Raw genomic sequence first — 27,482 nt, 5'->3', positions numbered from 1 at the left:
CTGCAGCTCCTGCCTGCAGGCAGCATGGCTGGCGTGTGCCTGTCCTCTGCTCGGCTGCTGTCCCCTGTGCTGGATGTCCGTGCAGACCTGCCCGGGGTGCTCGGGGCTCGTCCCCTGCCTGCTCGTGTATCTGCTGGGTCGAGGAGTCGGGGAGCGCCCGTGGAGACGCTGCGTGGAGCACTAACATGAGAATAAAGATGCGCAGCATGCTTCTGGGCAGGGATCTGCGGCAGCTGGGACAGGAGTGTGCTGGGACACCGCGGATCGTTGTGTACGGACGTGGTGGAAGCAGGAGCTGCTCAGTCGTTTTGGTCTCTGTTTCCTTAAACCCAGAGGCCGTATCCAGTGGTCATTCCCGCCATGCCTTCCCGTTAGCTTTCTGTGTGGGTGAGCGTGGAATCGCAGACTGGCTGAGCATGGAAGGGACTTCCAGGGGTCATCTGGGCCAGCCCCCTGCTCAGGCAAGGTCATCTAGAGCCAGGTGCCCAGGACAGGTCCTGGCTTTTGAGTATCCCCAAGGAGGGGGACACCACCTCCCTGGGCAGCCTGTGGAATCTGTGGGAGAGCTATCTGAACTGGTTCAGGGGACTGAGTAGGGCTAAAAATACCTGCCTGCAAAGAGGTGGAGGGAAACAAGCAGGAAGCAACTTGACACCCGTGGTGCTGACAAGAACGGGGTGCGCAGGACCACAGCCTCCAGAGTAAGACGTGGTCCAGCCTTTCCCTGCTGTCCCCTCTCCCACCTCGAGGGCACAGACAGGAGTGGGGCAGAAGTTTCATCCCTATAATCCCACCTCCGTGCCAGGAAGAGCACGAACCAGAGTTTCCCCTTCCAGGTCAGTGGGGGGACGGGCATCACAGAGCTTGCTCTGTGTCAGCAGCCTGGCAGCACCGTCTGGGAGAAGATGATCAAATCCTCCTGCCTTCCTGGCAGGCAGCTCTGTGCTGCGGCTGGGAGCCAGCGTGGCTGCTGGCCACCCTCTGCGTGGGGCTGCTGGTGGGTGCCGTGGATGGGCGGCCCTGGGGAGATCCCAGACAAGTGGCTGAGATGCTAGGCGTGCCTCGGCAAGGGCCTTAGCATGGGTGCTGGCCTGACGTTCTTCCTTGACTGACTTCTCTTCCCTTGGCTTATATGAGAAAGTTACAGCACAGCACAGCCCGCTGACCTGCACCAAACCTCACCTCCTTGGGTTTAAACAGCGTGATAAGATACGGTGTGGCTGGGTTAATGATGGATCAGCTGACATCTAACCTGACTGAGCAGCGTGTCCTTCTCATGTTCAATGCCAAGTCACGGACGGAGGAATTTATTTTCTCTATTGTTTGTATTTTTAAATTAAGCTTTTATTTTATTTAGCCTTTAACATAATCCATTTCAAAGTGTATAAGTGAGGTTTCGATTTAGTTCCTGGTTTGATCCTCTAGAAACTGGAATCAATGGTGGAACACATCAAAAGCCCAGGAAATGGAGTGTTCAGTATTTATCTTTTGAGATATTTTCCATTTTCCCCAGCAAACATTACTGGGTTGTTGTAGATTCACAGGAGCAAGTTGTCTGCACAGAGTCTGTGCTGCGCAGTATGGCTTCTAGAACATTTTGTTTTCAGTTTAGACAACACTGAAAAAGTTGAGCTCAGCCCTCCAGGAGTCCTCATTAGCTCCATCAGCGTTATGTGCATCGCAGTCATTAAATGTGTGTTGTTGGGTTTAGCTAAGGAGGAAGGAATATCAAGTGCCACCTGACTGCACATAATTAAGTTTAAAACATGAAGAGTTAATCCTGCTGTGTATTAGAATTTGTGCCATTTCAGTGTGAACTCTGTATTTCTCAATATACGAGTATTAAAAGTTAGTAGGAATTAGTGTAAGCTGTTTGCTGTTGAGCTGAACAATTGGTTTGAGCTGAATGCTGAAATAAGATCGTGAGCAATACTATTATTAGCAGTCGTTCTCCTGAGCTGGTAATGATCGCTTCAACCTGCTACGGGAACAAAGCGATGCGGTAATTAATCCACTGCATATGGCAGGGCAGGTTTTATTCCGTGATCAGCATCTCTCTTGGTGTGAATCACAAACAAGCACCATCCCGTTGCAGTGTCGCGCCTGCAGGGCCTGGTTTTGCCGTGGATTCTCTGCCAGTCTTGCGTCTGTGGACCCTGCTGAAAGCAGCCAGTGTTAAGCTGCGTAACCGTGTGTCTGGCTTAAGGCAGATCCCTGGTGCTTAACAAAATTGAACTCATGGCTTGTGCTTTTTGATGCAGTGAGGTGGGCACCTTCCAGAGCTTTACCAGGAAAACTGTGGTCTCATTGGAGCCAGTCAGGAAGCCTCCTTTTGATTCTGCTGGGCCAGAATATCCCCAAGCTCTGCCACTGCTGTTGTGAACAGAGCTGAATTTGGGCCTTAGGGGTTCCCAGATAAGGGTTCATGGGTCTCTTCTCATTCTTCCTGCTTTTTATCCCCCTGGGAGCTGCAAGCACGGACCTGTCGCAGCAAGCTGGCTTCTCTGTGTGGAGCTCTGCTCCGACGCCTTTACACGAGTTCTGATGAGAGTCAGACCCCACTGCGGTTGCTCCTGGGGGTGTGACGCACAGCGTGGGGGTGCTCTGGGCGGCAGAACAGGATTTTCAGCGGGCAGCACAAGGAGTCAGTTCAGTTCACGAGGGATCAGAGACGGAGCCAGGAGTTGAGCACGGGGCTGGTGGCTGTCTGTGCCCTCGGTAACATTGGCGTGGTGCTCTGGTCCCCCTCTGTCCTTTTTTGCGCCTGCCAAACTGGGTTTCCTTTGCTCCCCTGACTGCTTGCTGGGCTTAGATCTTCATTTTGCTCTTCATCATCAATTCTGGTGATGGCCTGTTAAAGATTTCTTGCTTTGTACTTTGCTTTCATGTGCCGTTTGTTTCCTCGTAGCTGAATCCCTTTTCTTGGCGGCTGGAGATACCAGTATGATTTCCATGTAATCAAATGCTGGCAAGTGCCACCTCTGCCTGTGCAAAGCGTAGCAGGAACAGAAAGCCTGAACAGGGCCCTTGTTCTCTGGTTCCCTGCAAGGAAAAATTGATGTGGACCCAATAGACAGCAGCCTGGGCATATTATGGCTAACAGCTTGCTGGGGAACAGGCCTCAGCAAATTGTATTTGATTTGGAAATGTGTAAAAACAGAAAAGTAAATGTGCCAGCAAAAAAATCCTTTTTTTTTTTTTTTTTTAATTTAAAAAACATAATGTTAAAATCTGTTTATTTTGGAGGTATGTAGGTAAAGAAAAGAAAGAAAACCACAAGCTGCTCCCCCCTCCAAGGCAGATGAAAAACCCTTGTGGCTGAGGGTGGTGATGGTTAGGCTCCAGGCAGCAGGGAGTTTTCTCAAGCTGAGGTAGCAGCATTGGAAAACTCGGGTCATATCCTTTGCTATTATTGTTAAAGCTTTGCTCACGGTCTGCAGGAATACCAAGCAAAAGTTGGTCTGTTAATTTTGTTGCTGGGTGCAGTTTATTAAAAATGTAAAGTCAGGGCACACTGTGAAGACTGTGGGTTTAGTGTGATGGAGCCGCATGAAAAATGCAGACGGTTTAAATATGGCCCATCCTCACGTGGAGCAGAGCTTAAAAATGGAAACTGTGGCAGGGGGAAGCACACGAAGTGTATGTTAATTCTTCTATGGGATGAGGATGACCTATTTCTGTAAGTCATTCTCAATTGCCAACTCTAGGCAATGAAAATGTATTTTCTGAATGGTGAATAATTTAGCAACTTTAAAGTGATTAACATAGAGAAGAAACTATAACATGAAAGGTAGCGTGCTTTTGGAGCAAAATGTGCTCCTGAGCAGGAGGGCAGCACAAACCCTGTTCACAGTGAGAACAATCAGCCACTGCAATAATCTCCCCAGGGAAGTGGTGGGTTCCCCAACACTGGACACTTCTAAGATTCAGCCGGACAGGGAGCTGGGCCAGCTTGTCTAGGCCGGGCTTTTGCCAGAACAGCTGGACCGGATGATGCTTGAGGCCCCTTCCAGCCTGGGATTCTGTGATTCCATGATTCTTCAATAAGGTTTTGCATGCGCTCAGCTGCAAACCCTACTGGCATGCCCATGTTTTCAGAATTCATCAAGCGTTGCTGGATGGGCTTAAATATTTTACAGCTCAAATACAGCTCGAGGGTGCAGTGCGGGTTTTCTTCACAAGTGTGGAGGCTGAGGAATGCTGCAATATCCATTTTTTATGAGGTGGCAGGTCTGATGAGGAAGGTTGTAATGAAGTAGCAAGCCACCGTGCCGTTCCAACATCTGCAGGAGGTGAGAGGTTCTGCGGAGCGTGGCCAGCCCCGCTGCACCGCTGCTGCCTCCTGCGGAGAGCCGGCCCTCGGGGGACCTGAGCGTTTCCATTTCCACCTGCTGCGTGTTCCTGGCGGTACGGCTGGGATGAAAACACAAAGATGTCCTTGCATAGCAGGGCTTGGATTGGTGTCTTTTTAGCTCTTGGTTTCCTTTCTCTAATAACGACAACGAGGGTTCTGTAGTGGAGAGGCGAGGGCAGCGAAACTGCAGAGCAGTGTACTGGGTGCTGAGGCCGGGCTCTCGGGGGCTGCCCTCGCCCTGGGCGTGTGCCCGCTGCAGCCGGAGGCGCTGCCGGGAGCGGGGGACCGGCTTGCAGCCTCCGGTTTGTGTTCCACTGGTGCCGGCCCGTCGGAGAGCAGAGAGCTGGTGTCCTGGGCAGCAGTGTCCTGACACGCTGGCATGAAATTTAAGATGGGCGGCTGGTGTGGCTGCCGGCTTAAGGTGACTTTTAGAAGAAAATAGTTCAGGGAGGATTTCTCTGAATGGGCTGCAGTGATGTAAAAACTCTCATGCTGGCTGCATAGAAAGCATTTATCTGGAGTTATGTTTAAGGAGATGAAATGATGAACTGGGGTCCCATTAGGCATGCAACCCCATAAAGGCAGAAAAATTCTGCATCAAAGGAATTCCTTATTAAATTAGTTTCTTAGACTTTTGAAAGATCCATCTCTTTCATATATCTTTTAATTTAATTTTGGAGATAGTTCTTGAATTTGTACATCCCCGATTTTATTACAAACTTTTTAAATGTTTCCTTTCCTTCTTATTCCTCGTGCTTTCTTCTTCACCACGAGAGTCCCTCGTGCACTTCTGGTTCATCTGAAGTTAGTAGCTCATGGTTAGAAGCTCATAAAACTTGGAGAATTGGGGCTGGCTCACTATAGTAGTAATAAGATTCTTCCTGGAAATGGTGTATTTCTTCGCTGGCTGGATTTTGTTTCTGATTACTAAAGGTTTCTGCATCCTCCTGTGAGAATTTCCTAATTGTATTTAAACTGGCATGGCTCAGCAAACCTTACCACTGCAGAGCCAAAACATACGGTACGTACATAAAACATTAACGTTCTCCCCATGGATGGAAGCGAACCGAGGCTGACAAATCCCAAACTTTTCTGTTGTGCTGAGCAAAACAGATCGTCAGCTTTCCATTTGAGGTGGAAATGGGAAGAGGCCTCCAACTTTGTTTTCAGCCTAGTTTTCGAGAAAACTTGAAATTTATTTCTTTTTAATGCGAGTGTTTTCTGTCAAACCCCGTTTCAGCAGGAAGCTGTCTCTGAGCCATAGCACAAAGCAAACGTTGCCTCCGCAGCTCTGCGAGGGCTGGGGCATGGCTGGCTTTGCCCAGAGACCCCGTCCCTGCGTCCCGAGGAGCTGGCGTCCTGCCGGGGCACCGAGGGCAGGCCTGCCGCGGGGCGGCTCTGCTCTGGGGTGGCTTCTGGCCCGGCGGTCGCTGCAAATCCCCTCTGCGGGGGCAGCCGTGGGGCTGGGGGCTGTGCACGCCGAGGGGTCGCGGGCTGCAGCTCTTGCGCAGCCGGTGCGAGGAGTGGAGCTGGCGGGGCGGTGGGTGCAGCAGCACTTCAGGGTGAAATACCTGTTTGGGGTATTGTACCCGAAATCCGCACTTCTCAGCAGAGAAAGCAAAATTTCTTTTGGGATGAGACATTTCATTTTTTGTAATTATTCCATTTTTTTACCTTTAAAAATTAAAATGCAAAGGAGGTCTTAATGTGCAGAAAAGTACTGTCAAGGTCGGTTTTGAAAACATTCCAGAAGGAGGGAGACTTTCTCCCTACACACTGTAAAAAAATGAAATTAAAAGGAGGAAATGAATTCACTGTTTTGGTACCGCCAGCTTTACAATTCTTGTTGGAAATTTGTCTGAAACTGTTTAGCTTTACTAAGGTGCTTTCTGTTCACTTTAGGGTTTTTAGCAGTCACAGCCTAGCCCTGAACAAAATACAACCTAAATGTTTTATAAAGCACCTAAAGTCATCCATTTATCATTTATAACATATGTTGCAAAAACATTAAGTAACATTTAGCAGATGTTTTTTGCGAATGTTATGCTACTATAAACATGTGCTATAAAGACTTTTTTTTTTTTTTTTGATAAAGCAATTTTAGTTGCTTGAAATAAAATTTTCGAAGCTGTAGAAGTGGGGGGAAAAAAGCAACAAAACAACTGAAGGCTAGAGTACACATCCAATCTGTCAGCTTGATAAAAGATGGAACCTGAATTTGGTATTTAACTAGATTTATTTTCTAATGCAAAATGCCATGCCTTCAAGGAAGGAACAGCGTAGTGCATTTTAATAGTAATTTTTGCTGGCTAGCTAGAATGTTTACCTGCTTGGCCCAGTAGAAACTGGTTTTCTGATTTAGGGTTCCTAGGGAAGAGGACCGACGCTGAAAAGCAGGACGCCTGGCCTGAGCTTCTGCACCCTGGCCACCCCCGGGGCCACCTGCACTTCTCCGACACTCCCTGCTTTTCTCTGGGAGCTCGAAGCTGGGCCCTGCCCGCTCCCCAGCACGGTGGTGGGGGGCAGCCCCTGGCCCGGGGCTTGCCGGCGGTGCGGGGGACCAGAGCGTGGTCCGTGGGCTCCTCGGGGCCACAGCCCGGCCCAGTCAGTTGGTGTGGCTGTTCCCTGGTGCTGTGCCTGACACGGGCTGTGAAGCGCTGCCTCCTCCTCCAGCACCAGCTGATTTTGTGGGTCCCCTGTGGCCCTGGCCCTGGCCCTGCCCGAGCCCAGTGGTGAGGTCACATGCCGTTCTCAGTCAGACAGAAGAAAGGGGAGAGATGAGCGCTGAGGACTCTTTCTGTCTGCCTTTCTGTCCTTTCACGTGCAGAAATGCATATATGCGGGGTGTATACATACAGACACGTTTCTGCAGAAGCCTTTTCTGCAAGTGTTTTATGTGGAAAACAAAAGGTCCCTCAGTTAAAGCAAGCACGATGGTGGCTGCGCCGTTCTCAAGGTGTGACCCTGCTCTGAGCCCAACTACAACCAAAAAGCACCATGTCCTTTATTGCTACCAGCTCAATGGATGGCCCCAGCTCCTGGCATGTGAAAGCCCACTGGTAAGCCCAGCTTGGCGGCTAGCCTGGGCTCAGGAGGCAGGCTGGTGGTCCAGAGGGGAGCTGGCCTTGAGAGGCAAGGACCTGACTGGGGGGAGCTTTGATTCCTCCTTTTCTTTCCCCCCGTGCCACTGGAAAAATCAAACTTTGTAATTATGATGGAACTGTCCCAGAATTAAATGGCTCAAGTGACCTTCTTGATCCTCTTGTTCTATTCTGGGATGAAGAGCAGGGAGAGGTGAAGAAAAATAATTACTAGTGCTGCGGGGGGAGAAGTGGTGATGATGCCGTAAAGCCAGGCGGGCAGCCCGCGCCGGCCGAGGCAGTGAAGGAAGAGCCACAGAGCTGCAGCTCAGCCTTGTCCAGCCCAGTCCCCCCGTTTTCCCTCTTCCAGCACCCACGTGACTTGGGTGAGGTTCTGCAGCGTGCGGCAGTGCTGGTGTGGCCCCAGCGGGACGTCTGCCAGCGGGGTCCTGTCCCCGCAGGTCCTGTTGGCTCCATCCCGCGTACCCCCAAGCAAGCCGGGCGGGATCTCACAGACGGGCTTTCCTTTGTGTGGCACTGGCTGTGCGCTGGGAGATCAGAGGTGCTTTAGGCTAAGCTTAAATTATTTGGCGTGGAAAATTAGCTCAGGGCCTTTTGCTGTGCCTGTGAAGCTGAGGACACCCTGCTGCACATGGGGCAGTGCTCAGGTCATCACAGCCTCGTGGATTTAATGTCCTGTTTAGCACTCAGTTAATTTATGTGCTGTTCCTGAAGAGTTTCTGTATCAGCTTTACTCTTTCTCCACCCAGGGTTGCTTTTTTCCCTATTTTTTTTTTCTACTCATAGTTGAAAATACTACTAGAAGATAAGAAAATTGGAAAAATCTTGGCTTGCCTTCACTCAGCAAAGCTAAGCTAGATTATCAGTAATGCTCAAATACCCACCCCGAGCTGTCTCTCCTTGTAGGGCCTCGGTGCAAGGCCGGGCAGTGAGGGGTCCCTCAGAGAGCACTGGTCCTTCCTCACTCTTCCTCACAGGAGGAATTTTTTGCCCAGCAGGTGGGAGAGACACCAGGATTGCTGCTGTGAGGGCAGAGACTTATTTTCTCTGCCACATCAGCCTTTCCTTGCAGGATCCTCCTGCATCAAAACCTGCCCGTCAGTGTTAGCTTCTGAAATGTGCATCTGCCCCAGGAGACGGGGCTCGGGCTTGTTACAGCGACACATCCAAGGAACTGGGATAAAAATGGTGTGTTCCTGTCGTGCCTGGTAGGGCTCTAATTAGCAGCCCTTTCAGCCTGGATAAGATGATACTGTGATCAAACGGCTTCAGCTCTGCTCTACTTTAGACCTGATGCGCTGGAAGAGTTTGATTATTTGCCAGTGAGGTTTTACTCCAGCTGCATATAAAGTTTTTTCTTACAAATTGAACGTGCTGGTTCTGCCCTGGAAATCCTGCGGCTGCTCCTCACCGGAACAGATGAACTTGTGTCCGCGGTGGAGTATGGCCACTTGTGTTCCGGGCAGTGGCTCCTCCAGCTTTCCTGCGGCAGAGCCTCCCGGCGCAGGGAGGTTTGCTTTGGTGGGTGCCAGCACGGCGCCCGCCTCCTCCCCTGGTCTGAGCGGCTGTGGGAGGGGTACGCGGGGTCTGTGAAGTGCTCTGCCCACAGTGTTTACACAGGGAGTGGGGCGAATCACTAGGGAACGTTTACTTTTTCAATACCACCACTCTGTAATCTGCTTGGGAGGTGTTTAATGATCAATACCACCATAAACTGGACCATTTACCAGTGAGTTTTGCAGAGAGGCAGTCCCCTTCCAGAAACACTAGCCAGACGTGTGGGAGCACAGAGGAACTAAACCTTCGTTGTAATTGGCCTCGGGGCATGCGTTACTGGTTTTGGGTGGTCCAGGGGGCTCTGGCGAGCGTTAGGTGGGGGTACCCTCCTGCAGCTGGCCCCGAAAACACGTCTGGCCCTAGAGCTAAGGGCAGGCAATTGCTGTGACAGCCTTGTTTGCCCATTGGCCCGCATGTGCACAGCACACGCTTGTCTCCTGCGCTTTGGCCAACACCGCCGTGCGCTCGTTCAGTGCTCGCTGATCTGCACCGGAGGAGAGCTCAGCTGGGGGTTAATGAATAACCCCATCACCTCCCTGCATTGTTATTGCAAAGTAGCGGAGCTTTTTCTAACAGGAATAGCATTTCTCAGGCGTACAGAGCACAGGGGACAAGGTGCTGGATCGTTCTCCGGGGTCTCTAGTGCCTCCTGAGCTGACTGTTGGAGAAGCAGATGAATGTAATGTGCTTGCACTTGTCTGGAAGAGTTCCTGGCCAATGCAAGCAGTATTTTTACACTAATTAGGAATGGTTTCTGGCCAGTGCAAACATTTTTGTACCCAATATCAATAACCCCGTCTCCCTAAAATGACTTAGAGTTGCTTTTCATGGTATATTTGATTCCTTACAGAGTTGCAGAGATTCATTTTTAACCATACAATAACTTGTTGTTTTTACACGACTTCAGAGTTGCTTCCTAATAGTATGTTTGAATCCCTAGTTTCTAAAGGGGTTCATTTATAGCACTGGGCTTGTATTATACCTTTAATTTCTTTCATTATCTACCAGCATTCCCTGAATTCCTGGGTAGTTAATGCTCACTTGAGTTCCCTGTCAGTCATGTTATACTGTATTTCCATTTTTCTCACCCATGTAATCTTCTCTGTGGATATGAATAGGCAAAACAGATCAGCCCGCGATGTTGGAGACCGAACATATTGCCTGTGCTTTTTCCAGTGATAGGAAGGAAAGCAGTGGTTTCTTGCGCCATATGGAGCCTCCCAGTTAGAGGAAAATGGATGCCTTGTGTTCAGAGGGTTTCAGGCCTGGGGAGGGCTGCTGACACTGTTCTGCACTGCCCCTTGCTCCTTCTCTCCCTCAGATACCTCTGCCTTTCCCCCCAGGTTGCCTAACCTCATCTCGAATCACAAATCCCACTCTTGATCTCCCTGATCTTACAGACCTTCCCAGTTCACTAGGTTCATCCTCCAGTTTCAAAGCTTTTCAGACCAAGTCCTCCCTGTCCCTCCTGTTGTCCCACCCCTCCCTCTCTCCCGCTGTTTTTAGCAGGGTCACCGCTTCCTTGGCAATTTTCGGAGGTTTCCGTCTGCAGCGATGCCGATGCTTCCCTGCTCTGCCCCATCCCCTTGCTCAGGCCCTCCCCACTGCTCCCAAAGCTGCTCCTAATCCTGACATCTGTTAATCCTGCTGTGGTGCCTTTTTGGCGTCCTCTGACTTGGCGGCCGTTCTTGCCTGTCGCAGTGCCCCCACGCCCCATGTTCCCTGCAGGCTGTCCCCCCCCTCTGGCCGCCCTCTGCCCCATGGTTCGCAGAACCGGCCTTTCCTTTCTGGCTGGAATCCATGTGTGCAATGACTTTTCGGTCTTAGCTGTAACTCTCTTCTCTGGGAGATGAAACTCTTGGCATTTTGTGGCAGCAAACTTGTGGTTACTGTGGCCACATATTAATGTTTCTGCATCAATTACTGTGGTGCTTTCTTCCAAAGCTAGATTGCAGTAATATAAAGGGCAGACAAATGCTATTAATTATGCTAACATATAGAAATACATTGATAGAGAAAGTCGATCATGCCATACTAGCCCTGCACATTTGTTGTTACAAGACTCAAAAAAGAATTTCTTAGGCCTTTAGCACTGTAGGGAGTCATTCTTGGAGTTTAAACTTCCCTGGTTTTATTGATGAAGCTGGAAAACATGCAGATAAATAGTGAAAGGTTGACTTGATCCTTAAAATGTGATTTTTAATCTCCTGTTTTCCCCAGATTTGAGGATGCTGGATACTAGATTTTCTAACTGCATCCATTATTTTCCTACTATTGGACATTAATTTAATCAGGTCCCGATGTTGAACCCCCGCTTTATGGCAGTTTTATCTTGCCATGCTTTTAGGTATCTTGTGAATAAATGCAGAATAAACAGCAAAGATAATGAAAACATTCATAATCTTAAGCTAGTAAAGACAAAACCTCATTTTTTTGCATCTCACATTGAGGCATACTCATCCTTTTTGCCGAGAAACATATTCTTCATTCCCTTTATTTCACTGGAAAATAAAAGCTGTGCATCCATTCTGCTTTATCACGCAGTACATTTTGTGACTACAATGAAATCTTAATTATAGAGATGTCAGTGCAGCACCTGGCACTCTCTTGTGAAGTGGGCTGGGCTGGGCTGCGTGAGGTTTGGTGGGGTCCAGCAGGCACGTGAAGCCCGGCCATCCTGCTTTTCATGCGTTCCCGGAGACAGAGAACAAAATCACGCCGAACTGAGCAAAACCGGGTCATGGTATTTATTTGGGATTCGTGGTTTGTCACTTGGTGCCAGGGAGAGTCAGGAAGAGGCACGTCCCTCTCGTGGCAAATACCAACATCTTATGTCCAGCAGCTCCACTTACCTGCGAAGGTGCTATATTGATAACGAGCTGTTAGAGCAGTCAATAGGAATAATTAGCATAGTTTTTTCCCAAGGAGCTACGGAAATACCCACTGGGGCATTTCGGCACAACAGATGGCACTGGGCTGCAGCACGACCAACACGTCGGGTCCTTGAGCCGCAGTGCCGCGCTCCCGTGCGTCGATGCGTTGCAGACAGTTCTCAGGTCCCTCTCCCCCTCTCGCGGGTTCCTCCGGTCCAACCTCAAGCCAAAACCATTTCTGTACTTACAGATTGTGACTGTCAAAACTGTGCTGTGCTGAAGTCACAGTAGTGGGTGAGTACGGTCCTGTGAACAGGCAACAGCTGTCATCTCCCGCTCGCTGGGAGCGTGTGTCATGAAATCCTCCACTGGCGTCTGTGACTCAGGCTCGTACCAGTCACCCCCAAATAATCAGCTCTTCTAGCTGCGGGTGAAAGACAGCTTTCTCTTGTCAGCTCACAGAAAGTGGAGTCTCTGGAGCATACGTAATTGTTCCAGGCAGGTTCAGGATTTCTATTTTAGGGACAATCACATATTCTGTAGTGCTATGTTGTCATTTTTAGAAATCCAGTGTGTTGTGCACAAAAAGCAACATGCTGCTACTATGATTTTCTTCCTCAAATGTTGAGATTTGCTTTTTCTTCAATGGGATTGCTTACTAATTCTTGAAGAAGATAATGAAACTGAAAAAAACAGTCAGTGCCTGTTCATCTAGCATTGTCTGAACTCCAAGTCAGCAGAACTATGTACTTCATTTATTTAAAGTGACATCTCTGCTGATAGGTTCAAGGGCCTGGCGAGTGTTCATATCTAGATTTGTTTCTTGACTGCTGACTAGAGCATGCTTTCTAGATCGGTTGTAGTCATGGATACATGGAAATGACACTTTTGGTTTTGTTTTCCCAACGGCAATGCTTTTTTACACACTGTTCCAAACATTATAATAAAGAATTGTCAAAAACTACCCTCCTGGAGTGATCACAGATCATGAGCACTTGCACATGGTTTAACTGCCAAGAAAATGCTGTGCTTTAAAGGTGCTCGCTATAGCTGGGTTCCCTCTTTGAGTATTTCTTAGTGACAGAAGTTCAGTTAATGGATTAGCTTGCACGTCAAAAAAATTGGATTTGTTGCCCCAAATGCTTCAGCATTGTGTGTGCTAATATTCTGGATTTCAGAAAGAATATTTATGAACAAGCTGTAGCTGCGGTTACACATCGCTCACTACAGTCTCTCTAATAGACGTGGTAGGAAAAACCTCAATAAAATGCTGCCTGTGGCTGCAGATGCTCCTTCCAGGGCTGGATTTTGTCAGATGGGAGGGAGTGGGCGACAGGTTTGCAGCTCCTGCAGCATCTCGGACGAGCTGACCACTGGCTCCAGGCGTTCCCTGTGTCCCTGCTGTTACCTCATGGCTTCTCAGCCCAAGCCCGTCCAGTCCTGCTGCGAGCGAGCGGTTCACCCGGCGCAGGGGAGCGGGAAGGAGGTGACACACCACGCGTGTGGCTGCGGCGCGGGAGGCCTGTGGAAGGACGGGCAGCACTGGCTTCCCCGCATGGTCTTTCATGGAGTCTCCCGGAGCGTACTGGGGGAAGAGACGTGCATCCGCCCATCGGCGTCGCTCATGGAGTAGACTGGGAGTGCAGGGAGATACGTGGTAGGAGCTGGGCCAGACTCTGTTTTCCATTTCATTTGGCAAAGTTGTCTGAGTTCTCCTGCAGAAAATGTCCCACAAAAGTGACAATAACAATATTTTGGATATAAGCCTAGCACAAAAGGGTAATAGGAACTCCACGGGCATGCGTGGGCTTTTGATTCATCCTCAGAGATGGCAGATGTGCATTTATTTAAGATCTGGGAGTGGGACTCGGAATATTTATGGTGAATTCTTTGCTCCCACTCTTCCTGTGTGATTTTGGTCTCCACTGTCAGTCAAACTCAGGGTCAGTGCTCGCTGCTGATCATCTCGTGCATCATTCACTCTGCAAAGCCCCCAGCCCATGCCAAGCACTTCTCTTCATCCTGCCTTCAGAGCCTTCTGGGGAGGAGATGCCGAGGGTCCCCTTGCACGGTCAGGGCCTCCAGGTAGAAATGTCAAGGGCTGGCGGGTGGAGCTGAGCAGGGAGCGTCTCGGCCCATCGGCGAGTTCCTCCAACACACGTCTGGCCGCTTTGAGAGCACGCGGGGCTCGGGATAGAACACAACAGTTCCACTGGAACTACAGTGCCCGTTGGTCCAACCGCCTGACCAGGAGCTAAAGCCTGCGCAGCAGCCAGCACTGATGGGCAGGGTGGGTGGGCACCGTGGGCTCCCTTTGCAGCTGTGCAGCGAGCTGAGCTGGGAGGGCATAAAGGAACTGAGGCAGAAAGAGGCGATTTGTGAAATGGGAGTAATGCCGTGTCCTTTACCTTGGCTTTTGTCACCATGTTTAGTTATTTGTTTGTCTGTGACACTCTCAACTATATGGCAGCGGGGATTATCTCATTACTGGAATAAGTAGACCTATCTCTTTTGTTTATTTAAGACTGACAATAGATTAGATCACAGGAATAGTTTAGTAAAAATAATTTTGTTTGTGGTGGCTGCTGATCAAGGTGATAGCTGAAGTGTTATGGCAGCACTGTCCTTGTTATTACTCCTCACCGTGGCTCTGGAAAAAAGAACAGACCTGGTACAGGTGGGTTTTCACATGAAGAGAGTGGGAGGCAGTCCCCGTCCTCTGACTTTGTCCTTTGGAAGGGGCGAGTACCAGAGCAGGCATGCACAAGCAGCTGTCAGCCAGACGCGTGGGGAGCAGTGGCCGCGCGGGGTTCGCCAGCGTTCTCCGCCCTGCCACGCTCCGGGTGTGCTCACGCACTTACGGCGTCTCGGTGAGGCTCCTTCTGTGTCAACAGGTCAAAGCTGTATTTTAACTGGCTCTAAACCACTTATTTAGTAACCTGATTCAACCTGGGTTTACCTGCTTGAAGTACCTAGCAAAGACAAACAACTGCTGTCCTGCATCTGCCCCAGAGACTTTTAATAAACACTTGACCAATGTTCTTTAGTTGTCTCCTTGTCTTAATTTTAAATATAAGATCTTTGCAGTAAAGCATTTACAAATTTAAATTCTTTTTTTCTTTACCTTGTAGTGAACTTTGACCACTTCCAGATTCTCCGGGCGATTGGGAAGGGAAGCTTTGGCAAGGTAGGCTTGAACGCTTGGTCTTGAGTTTGCTTATATGTTTTATCAGGTGCCTGCTCTTATGTACTTAGGGTTTATTGAAACAGTAACGGTGCTGAAAGAGGCTATTTTAATTGCCAGATTATGGGTGCTAAGTAAACACAGGAAAAATGTGTTCAGGAAAATACCTTCTTGCCATTTGACTTTGCTTTAATTCTTGGTGGCTTGGTGAATCTGCTGTATTTTAAACTACCAGCACAATTGTGACCATTTCATGGCAAATATTCATTATGCTTTTTTGTTTCCTGAGAGTGTTTATAGGTTGTGAGGGGGGACAGTAAATCAGGAACATGTTGGAAGTTGTTCTGGGTGATTGACTGAGCTGGTACGATGTGGTCAAGAGGGTTCTCTGAAGCCCTGGGCTGTTTTCCCACTCAGAAATGAGTTATGCTGAAGAGTTTTTGTTGTTTATTTTTAACAAGTTTTTTTTTGCCAGGCATGTGGGAGAAGGTGGGAGGTGATGATCAAAAAGCTGGATAGCTCTGGAAATCAGCTACTGGTTGATTTCCTAGATTTATTCCTTTTTCATTCCCTTTTTCACTGACTCACTCAGTCCTTGTGCAGATAACTCTTTCCTGCTCCTCTCATGGCATTTTACACCATTTATTTGCACTGCAAGCACACAGGTTGGTGTGTACGTGTGTGCACACATGTGTCTGTCCTGGCACACACACGAGACTTCATTGCATTGGTACTGTTTGTAGTCATTTTGTCACCTGCATTTTGCTGTGCCCCAGCAGTAGTTGTGCCCCTCTGTTCAGCCGAGATGTCTGCACCTGAGGGACAGGAGCTGGGTGAGGGCAAACTGGTGATGATTCATGGAAATCGCTGAATGTGGTTGTAATCTTCTCACATGACAGTTGCATGGTGTGGGGCTTTGTGCCAGGACTGGGTGTCAGGGTGGGGAAGGGAAATGGCCTTTGAAACTCCGCAGAATGTCCAACTCTGAACGTGTGAAACAGCGCAGACTAGCTCAGAGGATGGCGCAAGCACCTCCGCGTCTCCACGTGCTGCTGAAATCAGCTGAAGACAAGCTGAGCGGTCGGAGGAAAGCTGTACCCTGTCTCATTTCTTTCTGGTCTGGTTGTCTTGGCTGGTTTCTCCCATTTTACTTTGATCAAAAGCTCACACCACAAGGGTAAGAAAACCTGAATCAGGCCCAGGAGATGAACCATACTGTCCTTTGCTTTTTCACTCTAACGAGGCAGCGTCACACCGGGCGACAGCCTGACCTGCTGCGTGCGATGCTCGGGAGCTTTGCTCGGATGGCTGGAAACTTTGCAAAAGCAGAAATTTCTCAGGAGATCTGAGACCAGAAGAGCTCGAATTTTTGCCGATTACTGAAAATCTCTTTACATTCTTAAAATGTATTAAGTAGCGTCAGTTTTGAGGAGCAGTAGCAGCACAAAATCCGACGGCAGTCTCGATGAGGCAGAGTCCAGCTTGTCTTAGAGTCAAGCGAGTGGACACTATTAGTCATGGTGCTGTCATTAGCACAGCTTGCTAACAACGATGTTTTGTCACAGCCTCAGTTAACTGATGAACACCGAGGTATCTATTACACTGTTCTGGCATGCTCAGGACACAATCTGTCCATGTGAATTCCTGCCTGGCTTCGTTGTAAGTCTGCATGGGGCTAATGAAAATGTAATGCCGACAGTATGCAAGTTGTGGAGAGGGTGGTTTTAAATAGTCACCCATATCTGCAGCCATGTCTCTTGAACAAGAAGAGGCAAAAGCTGGCAGCAGAGCTATGTCAGATTTCTGAGGTTATATTAGACAATGGAGAATGTTAAATACAAGCTCAGGCCCTTCCTCAGGGTAGTGCTGTAAAGATAAGGCAAACAGCAGAGGAAGGTCTCCCCAGACACTCCTGGCGAGAACGGGAACTCTGAGGGTCTTGTGACTTCTGCTCATCGTCAAAGACCAAAACCTAACTCAAAATCTTCCTAAAAAATAGCAGCTAACATTTTTTTTTCGAGCTCATATGAGAAGACTCATACTTCCAAATATAAGCTTTTCAGAAAAATAGATGTTTTATTCTGTTGAGCAGTAGCACTTGGCGCTGGAAAATTAATTCTGCTCAGAACATGAAAAGGAGAAAAAAATATTGTCATCCCAGAGCATGATCTTTTTGGCTTTGAAGAGAGCTGCTCCTCATGGCTGCTTCCTTTTCTGTTTATGTTAAAGTAAGGTTAAGTCTAGCACGTAGCAGTCTATCAGGCATCAGAATTGTATATACACTTTCAACAAAATGCTGAAATGATTCATCTGTCATCTTTCTGGATAATTATGTCAATATGCTAAATTTCCTTTGATACTGAGAAAAGCTTTTTACATTTACAGAGTCATTTACAACTCACAATTACAGAAAATATAGAACTACCTACCTGAAAACTTATTTGAAATTTATGAGTAATTTAGTTGCTTTGGTTAATTTAAGCACTGTCTGCCCACATTCAGGAAGGTATTCAGGAGCCAGTGTCCTGTCCATCTCAGAATGGGGGTGTAGAGCCTTGGTGTGCAGTGAGTGACCTGTGAGGTCTGTGCTGCCGTGTGATGCCAGAGTGACAAGACCTAGGAGGCAGCAACTCGCTGGGTAGCTTTGGGTCAGGCATTTGCTTCCCACTCGCATCTTGTGCACCTCTCAGGGCAGACCGTGTGGTCCTTGGCACAGGAACTGTACCACAGGAAGGAAAAAGGAACTCAGAAATCACTTTTGAAGAGCCTGGAGACCCCCTGAGCTGTGACTCTGGCATATCTGCAAAAACTGGGCAGTTTGTCTTTCCTGGAGATGGGTTTAATCATCGTTAATATACTATGAATCAAACAAAGCTCATGCTCAATTCCATGTTTACTCAAATTAACAAATGTGTAATATTTTCCATACGTATTAGAGGTAATATTACTTGATTTTCAGTGTTTTAATGGGAGTGCTGTGTTTCTCCTGTAGCCCAGACTCCTTTCTCAAGCAGCAGCAGTTGCCCAGGTGTGAGCTGCTCCGTTGTCATTACCCAAGGAGCAGGAGCCAGAATAGGGTTTCCAGAATGTGATGCAGTTTGTGACCCCCCTGTTCTTATGGGAAGTGCGCTGCGAGTTTCATTATGCTTCACAGGAGACATGATGAGACCTGGAAATCTCAGAAGGTATTGGTTGCAGTGCAGCTATCCTGATGTCTCCCTTCCTAAAAATTGACCTCTCCTGGCTTAGGTCTTTGTCCGTTCGAACCGGGAGGCAGCCAAGGGCGTGTTCGCCCCCGTATGCCTCCTCCCACCTGGGCTTCCCTCTCGATTCTCCCTCAAATCAGCCACTGCCGCCTTTTTCCCAAGGGGTAAAGAACTGGATAGGGTTATGGGAATTCATTATTTTCACTTTACTACTGTGAAGAAATGAAAACATATCTGAAGTTCTTCAGCATGAATTTATGTCTTTGTCTGCTGGTGGAAATAGAGGATTAAACCAGAAGATGAGGGCTGGAATGAGCAGCAGCATGAAATTAAATTTTCCAGAGAGAACAAATACGTCTTGGGGTGGGTGGGCCCATGGAGGCAGCCCACAGGGGCCTGGCGGGTGTTGCTGTAATTTTTCTTTGTTTTATTTTTTTTTCTTTGAGTAATTTGTGAAGTTTTAATGGGACCGGTGAAGGTTCAGGGGAACCTGTCTGGTAGTAAAGAGGTTTTTATAACTGTCAGGCTGCACGCTGGGGGCCTGGAGACCAGGGACCCCAGACAAACCCCCGGCCTTTCGGCGCACAGGGTGGCGGGTGGGGATCAGGCAGGAGCCATGGCGGGGAACAGCGTGAGGGGCAGCCGTGAGGGACGGCCGTCCTCAGCGTGGTGGCGCGGGCATGGAGCACGGCGGGGTGAGCATGGAGCACGGCGGGGCCGGCAGAGAAGGCCGCAAACTTGGGCCAGGGAGCTTGTGGCCCTCCCTGCTCAGGCTGCTGCTCCCGGAGGGTGGCTTCTCCCTGCCCCTTCCGAAGAAAGTTCGCTTGTAACATGGTTTGCTTTGCAGAAGTGCTTTGACTTAATGATTTTGTTGCTTTAATAATTCACACAGCCTGAAGCTGGGTATAGAAAAGCTTTAATCCATTTTCTAAAGGTCATAAATGCCCACCCAGTCAATATACCGTAAATAAAATTCCCTTAAAGTCTATTGTCAACTGAATCCCTCTTTGATATCAAAGGATCTTTGATCCTTTGTCATTTTTTCAGACTTTATAAAGGTTGGATTTTTCCCCCAAAAGAAAGGCTACAAACATAATCCTTTGATATTAACATACCATGGATATTTTTTGCCCTTGTTTTTTCCTTTGCTCGTGTGAGGCCGAGGGTTTGTCAGAGCCACAGGCAGGGTCTCAAGACACACGTCCCTGCCAGCCATCAGCCCCATCGCTCGTTCACACACTGGTGACGGCCCCGACCCTGGCATGGGAGGGCAGCGGGAGGACCCACCGCATCATCAGGAGGCTCCAGAGGTTGAAATGTGTTTGCTTTCCAAAAGGGCTGTTGGTTAGTGAGAGGGGGCAGCCAGGCGAGGGGTCTCCATGAGTCCCGGGATGCCAACAGCCTCTGGTGTTTGACCACCTGGCCCCACCTGGGTGAGTTTTGCTGGGCAGCCCAAGCCCTGAGGGAGGGAAGGGCCTTGCTTGCTGGGCACCGTCCTGCTTGGCCTCCAGAGCTGCACAGGGTGTTGTGTGGGATGTAGGAGGGTCCTCCAGGTAGGAGATACACAACTGCAGGAGTAGGGACCCGCTTCACCGTGGTGTCTGGCACAGGGGCAGCTCCCCTGGCTGGGAGCCCAGATCCCTCCTCTGGCAGTGACCAGGAGTGGGTGTGTGAGAGAGCATGGAGCACACAGAGAGTGATCCTCCCTCTGATACAACCTCCTAGTTAGTTTTTAATGATTTATTTTTCTTTCTTGGACGTTGCTAAGCTGTAAATGTGTCATCAGAAAAAGCCACGGGAGAGAGAATGGCAAAGAATGAAAAGCTGAAGTGGTCCAACACTACCTTATGGTCCAGATCTTGGGTTGTGGGGGCAGCAGCAGTAAAATTACAGGGCAGGAAATGCTGCTGAATGATGCGAGTGACGGAGAGAACAGTGACTTCGGCTGGAAGGAGGCCTGGGACATGATAGTGTGCACCCCCGCTGGGGCCCTGTTGGGGTTTCTGAAGGATCAGGCTTCATAAGACAGTGATTTATAGTAAAAGCTGCCCACTTTTGTTATTATTATATACCCAGTGCCTTATTAACATTTGCATTAGAAACTGCCTGGGGTTTATTTCAGCCCCCATCATTCCCTGTGGATGAGTCAGGCCGGCGTGGGACCAGAGGTGGGACGGGAGGTGGGACCGACGCTGACACCAGCAGCCGGGACGCTGTGGCCAGGAAAGCAGCGTAAGAGAGCGAAGGGTGGAAGCACCCTCCTCCACCCAAAACCCCACCGGTGGCCCCTGGGCCACCCCTGCAGGTTTCCACGTGTGGGTGAGGACTTGCCGCAGAGCAGAGCCCTGCCCTGGGGCTGCATGGCTGCTGCACCCCCCTTCTCGGGCACCCCCCTTCTGGGGCTGTCCCTTCGCAGGAGCGCGCGGGGAGGGCTCCGGTCCTTGCAGAGGGGCAGGCGCGAGCAGCAGCTCCCGGGAGCTGGCTGTCGAGTGGGATGGCTTCGCTCTGTGTGCCACGCTCGCCCCTCACTCGTAGTTTCTCATCCAGTGGCTCACACGGCCTCTGTCCCTCCGAGTCCCGAAGCCTGCTGGTTCCAAGTTGTCAGGAGGCTTGGAGGAAAATGGGGTGCTGGTTGCAAATCGTGGTGTTTGAATGTGACACTTCTCAAACTAACCCTGAGCTCGCTGTAGTCTGTCCGCCGATCCATGCCATCTTGTGTCAGGAGAGTCTCCTGCGCATTGTGCTGAAGCCTCTTCATGGGGGGAGGATGGCCTTTGCGGTGCAGTGCATGACACCCTCTCTTCATTCACAGACACTCCTCCCTGCTCACACGGCCCCTTCCTCGTACACTTCCCTTCCAGGGCGTGGGGGCTGGGCGGGCCCGCTGGTTGTACTAGCTGTGCGTTGGGAGTTGAGAAATGCACTGCAGGTCTTATGCACAACCAAGAATAAAACCTGTGCATGAGCCAATCTCTCTCCTTTATCTGCTACAAAACAACCCAGAGGATGTTTTCATTTGGTTTGCTCCCCCACACTTTGTAGACATGCTCCACCTCGCGCTTGCAGAGCTGTTGGGGAAAGTGCTTCTGACTCTGTGCCTGAAGTTTTGTCATTTTCTCTCGTCAAGTTGTCTTTTGTTATCAAAAGTGCACCGATGCCGAGAGGATCTGTGCCTTGTTACCAGAACAAAGCTTGTCTCTACTAACACATGTGTAGCAGCAAAGCCTGATTTGATGTGATGAATTCACAAGGATTCCCTGGCGTCTAATAATGTGGTTTAATTAATAATGGACCCTTTCCCTCCTTCTGGATCTCTGTCTTTTGTGTTGTCTGGTTGGTTTTCACAAAGCTGAGAGGAACTTTTACATCTTTGAGATGTCCATCCATCCGTAAAATCTGGCTGAAACTGGCCAACAGTCCTACAAGTTGGTAGGGGTGAGTGTGAAAAAAATAACCCCATAACCTCATTTTCTTAGGAAAGCAGACACAAATGTTTAATTCATGAAGCCGTAAGCAAGTCCAGCAGACTGGTTCCCTGCTGGTGTGAGCCTGCATTATAAAGCAGCAGAGCTCCTGGCTGAGCAGACTGGAGCCTTGGGCTGCCCGGAGGAGCAGGTCTGGCTGAGATGCTGCAGCCTCGTCCCCCTCCACCCCGGCTGGGGCTGGCATGGCCAGGAGCGCCACCCCCCCTTCCCCATCGATGTGCTGGTTCAAGGTGTCACAGCGCCTGTGGTGAGGCCTCAGTGTGGGAGACATCGGCCTGTCAGCCTTGCACAGCCTCTGAATCAACAGCTAGGCTTTGATGAGAAACAGGCCTTGGGAAAAAGATAAGAAACTGCTGAGTAGTGCCAAGGCAGCAGGGAAAAACAACGGACAGCTGCAACACTGAACTGTGGAAAAGTACTGAATTGTGAGAAGTTACTGCTGCGAAAACAGCGCGTGAATGAGAGGGTGATTGGTCTGCACAGGGCATGTTAGAGTGGTCTGATGCTGATAGGAGAAAAGGTTGGTAGCTGTCTAATTGCTGATTTGGTAGCTATGAAGTAAGAGCTTTGGCGAGAGTGTAAGTATGTACTATTGAAAAATAAATGGCTTGGCTTGATATAACTCTCATAGAGTTGTGCAGGTCCGATATTCTCCCGCAACAGCCTTGGGACGGGCCAGCGCTGGTTGTGTGTCCTGTGTCAGCGGCGTGATAAACTGTCACTAGCAATTGTGGTGGTGGAAAGTGATGGAAGAGGGAAGAGCAAAGGGTGCTCAATGCTCCCATGCCCTGTTTCCTCATCCTCGCCTCACTCTCATTCTTTAATCTTGTTGGCCCCAGGGGTGTCACTTGTGGCTGCCTCTGGTATCCACTTCCGAACTGGTTTGTTGGTTTATTTTCCCTGTGTTTTTTCCTTCTTCTACTGCCTCTGAACTGTACAAAATGAAGAAAAAAGGAAACACGAAATACAAAATCTTTTAAAGTTTTATATAATTTTATGTAATTTGTTAAAATTCTTTTTAAAAGTTAGCATGAAATGAAAAGGAGAAAGGATGCCCGTGTTTGTAAGTGCAACATGACAGCCAGCTGCTGCAGGCTGAAGCTGGCAGCCGGGCAGTCCTGCTGAGGCGTGGTGTGGCGATGGGCTTCAGGGCCCGGTGGACACAGCCCTCTCCAAAAAACTGTGTGGCCCCGGGCGATGCATCCGTGTGGCGAGAGCCTCCCTGCAGCAACCATTGCCGTTCCCTGTTTAATTGGGATGTCGTTAACGGAGTCCGGAGTCCGTAAGGCCCAGGGGGTGGGAGGGTGGCAGTGCTGCAGCGGGGAGCCCTGCAGTGGGCAGGGCAGGGCCACGCACCCACCGGCCTGAGCGCAGCGAGGTGACCTGCCCTCACCTCCTCGGCACGGGGTCATCGAGCTGCCACTGCAGGACCCCATGGTGCCATCCTAGCTCCCGGGGACCTGCCTGCTGGCAGCCCTGGCCGGTGTCTCATAGCCTCAGAGCTGCCTCATGCCAGGGGAGGTGTGTTGCACTCGTGATCGCGTTGCCGTCTGAGGAATCCGCTTTTCACTTGCTCTGCTCTGCAAAGCAAGGATCCGTGGATCAGGTAATTCCTGAAAATAGCAAAGGAGAGGAAGATGCTGCTGCTTCTGAGGCCTCCTCAGGCCCTGTACCCCTTCTCGGGGCTTTCTCAGCCCTGAAGTCACCCAGCGATAGGCATATATACCGTTTTCCTACTGCAGTCTGCAAAAAGGTCGTTCGTGGGAGGAAGCCTAGACAGCAGATCCATAATACATCTTCCCCATGACATGTTTGTGTAAAGACTATGAGGTTCTTGTTTGCTATAAAGAGTCAAATGATGCAGTGCCGTTACAGCGTAGGCAAGAGAAACACCTCCCCAGAGGGCACAGCACAGTCCTGGAAGCCGGAGGCACGGAGCCAAGCTTTCCTAGGGGCATTTTCTCTTTCCTCCACCAAATCCCCTGGCAGTCCCACAGCGGTCTCCAGCCGCCCAGAATGAGAGTGGCAGAGAAGCCGCTATGGATGGGAGCATCCAGCACGTTCTCATGTGGCCTTTGAAAAACAAGGTGTTCTCCCAGTTCCTACTGCAGAGGTGTGGTTGGTTGGTGGTGTTACTAACCCAAGCTGGCTCTCCAGCAATTCAGGACCGTAGGCTAGACCCTCTAGAACATCTCTGCCATGTTCTTTGCCTGCTCTTTCTTTACCATGTCATCTCTGCCTGGACTTGGTTGGACCTTTAGCTCTCGTTTGTGGTGTCTCCTGCCAGACAAAATCTGTGCTGTGTGTCCTGGGTCTGAAGGTAGCACTGCTTTTGTTTTTCATCCCCTGCTATCGCTGCTGTTCCGCCGTTTGTACAACAGCTCGTAACTACCCGAGGAGGCACTGCGAGGGGTGCTGCGGGGGGAGCCGCGGGGCCGACAGAGCCCTGTGTGGGGCGCAGGCTGCAGGAGCAGGCGGTGCCTGCGGCAGAGGTGCTTGATGGGCCCGCGGTGGCTGTGGCTGGCTCGGGGCGCTGCGGCAGCGGCTCCTCTGCGGCTGGAGGCAGAACCAGTGGCCCGAGGTGAACCACAAGACTGCTTCTGCCCATCGATGCCATGACAGCTTGCCCTGGCTTGTGTCAGCTGGAAGTTTTTCTCACATACATTACCATGTATGCACCAAGGCTAAATAGCTGTTTCCTGCTCAAATTATTCCTACTCTTACATGCGAGTTTTTTCAATATTAAATTCTAACCACACCCCCCTGCCTAAGCCACAAACACAATCGCGTTTCTAGGTCTCTGATTAGGGAGACCCTTTCATGGATTAACGGGTGCTGTCTGCTGAGTGGCAGATGTCTGAATCAAACTGACACTCGCATTCAGAAGGGCCAACCTAATCATGGGTTAAGGAGAGGGAGGGCTAAAGGTCTGTGAGGGGAGGAGGAGATGCTGTGGCATGGGGGATCTCCAGATTCTGCAGGAGTCTCACGGACTCTGAGGAGAAAAACCGGGGGAGTGGGAGAGGGCAGAGCTGGGCTGGATGGCATGGCTGCAAAGAAGCCCGACCTAAATGCATTACTGAATTTCCTAAACTATCATCTGTCTGTGAGGACAGAGGGCAGAATATTTTGGCAATTGATTGGACTTATAATTGGAAATCTGATTGTTGTTCTTCTAGCAGTTACCCTGAAGAGAGCGCGAGCTCGGCTCGCCCAGGCGTACACTGCCCACGGGATGTGCCTTGTCTCGGCCGCGGTGTCTCCGCCTGCCCTCTGTGCTGGCCGGACAGCCAACAGCTGCTGCTGCTCCAACATGGCCAACATTAAAAAGTCTTATTTTTAAAGTAAATAAAATGTGCCCTGCTTTGCTAATGTTAATTATAAATTTCTCAGTGGCTTAAATAGGACCAGCATTTGGATCTTTTTTTTGTTCTGACAAGCCATCATACAACACACCCCCACAAGCTAGTTAACTGAACCAAGAGCATGAGATGTTTCAGCATCAGATGCGGGATTTGACAACAATAAAACTGAAGCTGCATTGGACATCAAAGTCCTCTACAGGTCCTTAGAAGCTGCAGCTTATGGGTCTGGGATGTTCTGTTAATGCTCATGGTGGGACAATCCAATTACAAACCACTTAATGTCATAAATGATAAGGAACAGTGTCCTGTGTTCTTATGAAATCACAAATATATCAGCATGATACAGCAAATATTCCCTAAGCGCTTTTCTAATAGTTTATTAAAGTAAATAATGTCTGGGTTTACCCAGAGCATTATGGGGTGTACCCGTTTTGTTACTCCAGGCAGCACCATAATTCAATGATGTTTGCAGAAGGAGACTTGCTCCTTTTCTTCACATGATTTATTTCTCTTGTGCCTTGGCTCAGCATTCAGAGAAGTCTGAAGTTCATGACTTCCTGCTGAAGTGTATGTGCACTGCTTAAAAACGAATCTGGATGTCATGGTAGTTGTACAGACACAAATCCATAAAGCTGTACTGGGTACAGCTCTGTTCTGGTTTTTCTGTGGTGAATCCAGGATCTGCCCACAAGCCAGTAAAAGGCAATTGAGATTTTCTGTGTCTCAGCAGTGAAGAAAAAATGGAACATGAGAAATATGAACAGAAGCTGATGCAACTGGTGTACAATTAGCAATAGAAACTGTTGTTGTAATGATAGATTTGAGGAAATTCTGTCACAGTTGCCTGTGCTGTGTGCCAGAAGTCAGCTGCAGCACCTGGGCTGGACCTGCCATGGGACAGAAACTTCCCATGAGCCAGGCTTACTAGGAAGTGTCCTTCCCATTGATGGGCACATGATGTACTTTTCTTCCTCTCCTGCCTGCCTTTCTCCTTTGAAATTGCCTCTTTTCCAGTCTTCTAAGAATTTGGTAGTGGTTTGTCTTGTTTCCCAGATGAACCATATTGATGGATTCTGGAGACAGGCAAAAAGAGGATGTGGAAAAAGTTGTTGTGGAATAGACCTTTAGAGATGGATCAGAAGGTTGTGTGGAGGTTGGGTATTTCATGTGATGAGCTCGGGGAGACCATGAGAGTGCATTTCTTGTTACCTCTGCCTGGGATGGAGTCTCCTCCCCACCATGCCCCCCGTATCGCCCAGCGTACACCTGCCCCGAGCTGCACACAGCTGAGTCTGCAGAGACCTTGGTGTCGGTTTTATGTACCATTTGTATCTCATTTCTATTTACGTACCACTTCTATTTTGCATGGCTTCAGAGTCTGGTGACCCTCTGCAGCAGCCTCTGAGCACCTTTTCCCACGCTCCTGTGCACCTTGGCCTTCGGTCCCTGTCCCCACGCTGGCGAGCCTGTCCTGAGGGATGCTCAGTAGTGGTGCACTCACGAGATGCTGCTTTACTGTTGTGGAACTGAGTCTGAAAAGTGAACCAGGGTTTTTATTTGCGTTACCCTGACCTGTGGAACTGGGTTTCTACTGGGAGAGCAGTGATAGGTAGGTAGACAGATAGGTGCAGATGTACCTCTGTACATACCCACAAAAGCACACAGAGCTTACAGTGGCTATTAGGTGCTGCCTTCCTTTGCGTGGATCTTCCTTTTGGTGGATTGTTGGCCCCAAAGCGGGGAAGCACCAACATTATGGGTTTGAACTACATGCTCTTTCTTAAACTGTGTAATGAGCCAGGTCCCCCTGTACAGGTATCTGTCCTTCAAAAGTGGCAGGACATGTTGCTGATGTAAGATGTCCTTTTGCAAAGGGGCTGTGGTTTCCAGGCAGTCTTTATTTATAACTCTTGTTCCCTGGGAAGCAAACGAGCCTTCCAGTCTCACTACCTAGTTGTACTGTAAAAGCTACACAGTTTGTTCTGCGAATCTAACCAGGTTAGCTGCAGTCCTGGCTACTTATGGTGTTGCTTAAAATCATTATGTCTGACCATGTTCCTTACAAAATCTGGGGATGCTGGGCTCATTTGCTGTAAATACAGGTAAGCGTTTCAGGTACACCTTTCCTTTTTATGCAGTGGTTCAGCTTAAGTGAACCCCCCTGCTGAGTCCTTCAGTTGGCACAGTGCTGCTGTGCGTTCCGTGGGACGGTGCCTGAGCACTGAGACATCTGAGGCCCACGTGCTGTGGCCAGGAAAGAGCCAGAATTGTCAAAGTGCAGCATACTGGCTGTTTTCGTGAGTATTTTCATTCTGACTGGCTGGAAAAACCTTCCTGAAAAATTGTCTTGCATTATA

At 49.5% G+C, this 27,482-nt stretch overlaps 1 protein-coding gene across 2 annotated transcripts in view; it reads left to right on the top strand.

The window, feature by feature from the left end:
• The window catches only part of STK32C (serine/threonine kinase 32C), an 87,013-nt gene that overhangs the window by 32,780 nt on the left and 26,751 nt on the right, over positions 1-27,482 (top strand). For both annotated transcript variants that reach the window (XM_074831591.1, XM_074831590.1), the window contains exon 2: positions 15,017-15,072. In XM_074831591.1, the coding sequence (XP_074687692.1) occupies positions 15,017-15,072 (56 nt within the window). The remainder of the gene's footprint in view (positions 1-15,016; positions 15,073-27,482) is intronic.

Source organism: Strix aluco, chromosome 7 (genome assembly GCF_031877795.1).
Source record: "Strix aluco isolate bStrAlu1 chromosome 7, bStrAlu1.hap1, whole genome shotgun sequence".
Classification (NCBI taxonomy): Eukaryota; Metazoa; Chordata; class Aves; order Strigiformes; family Strigidae; genus Strix; species Strix aluco.
This window is presented reverse-complemented; position numbering and strand designations above follow the sequence as displayed.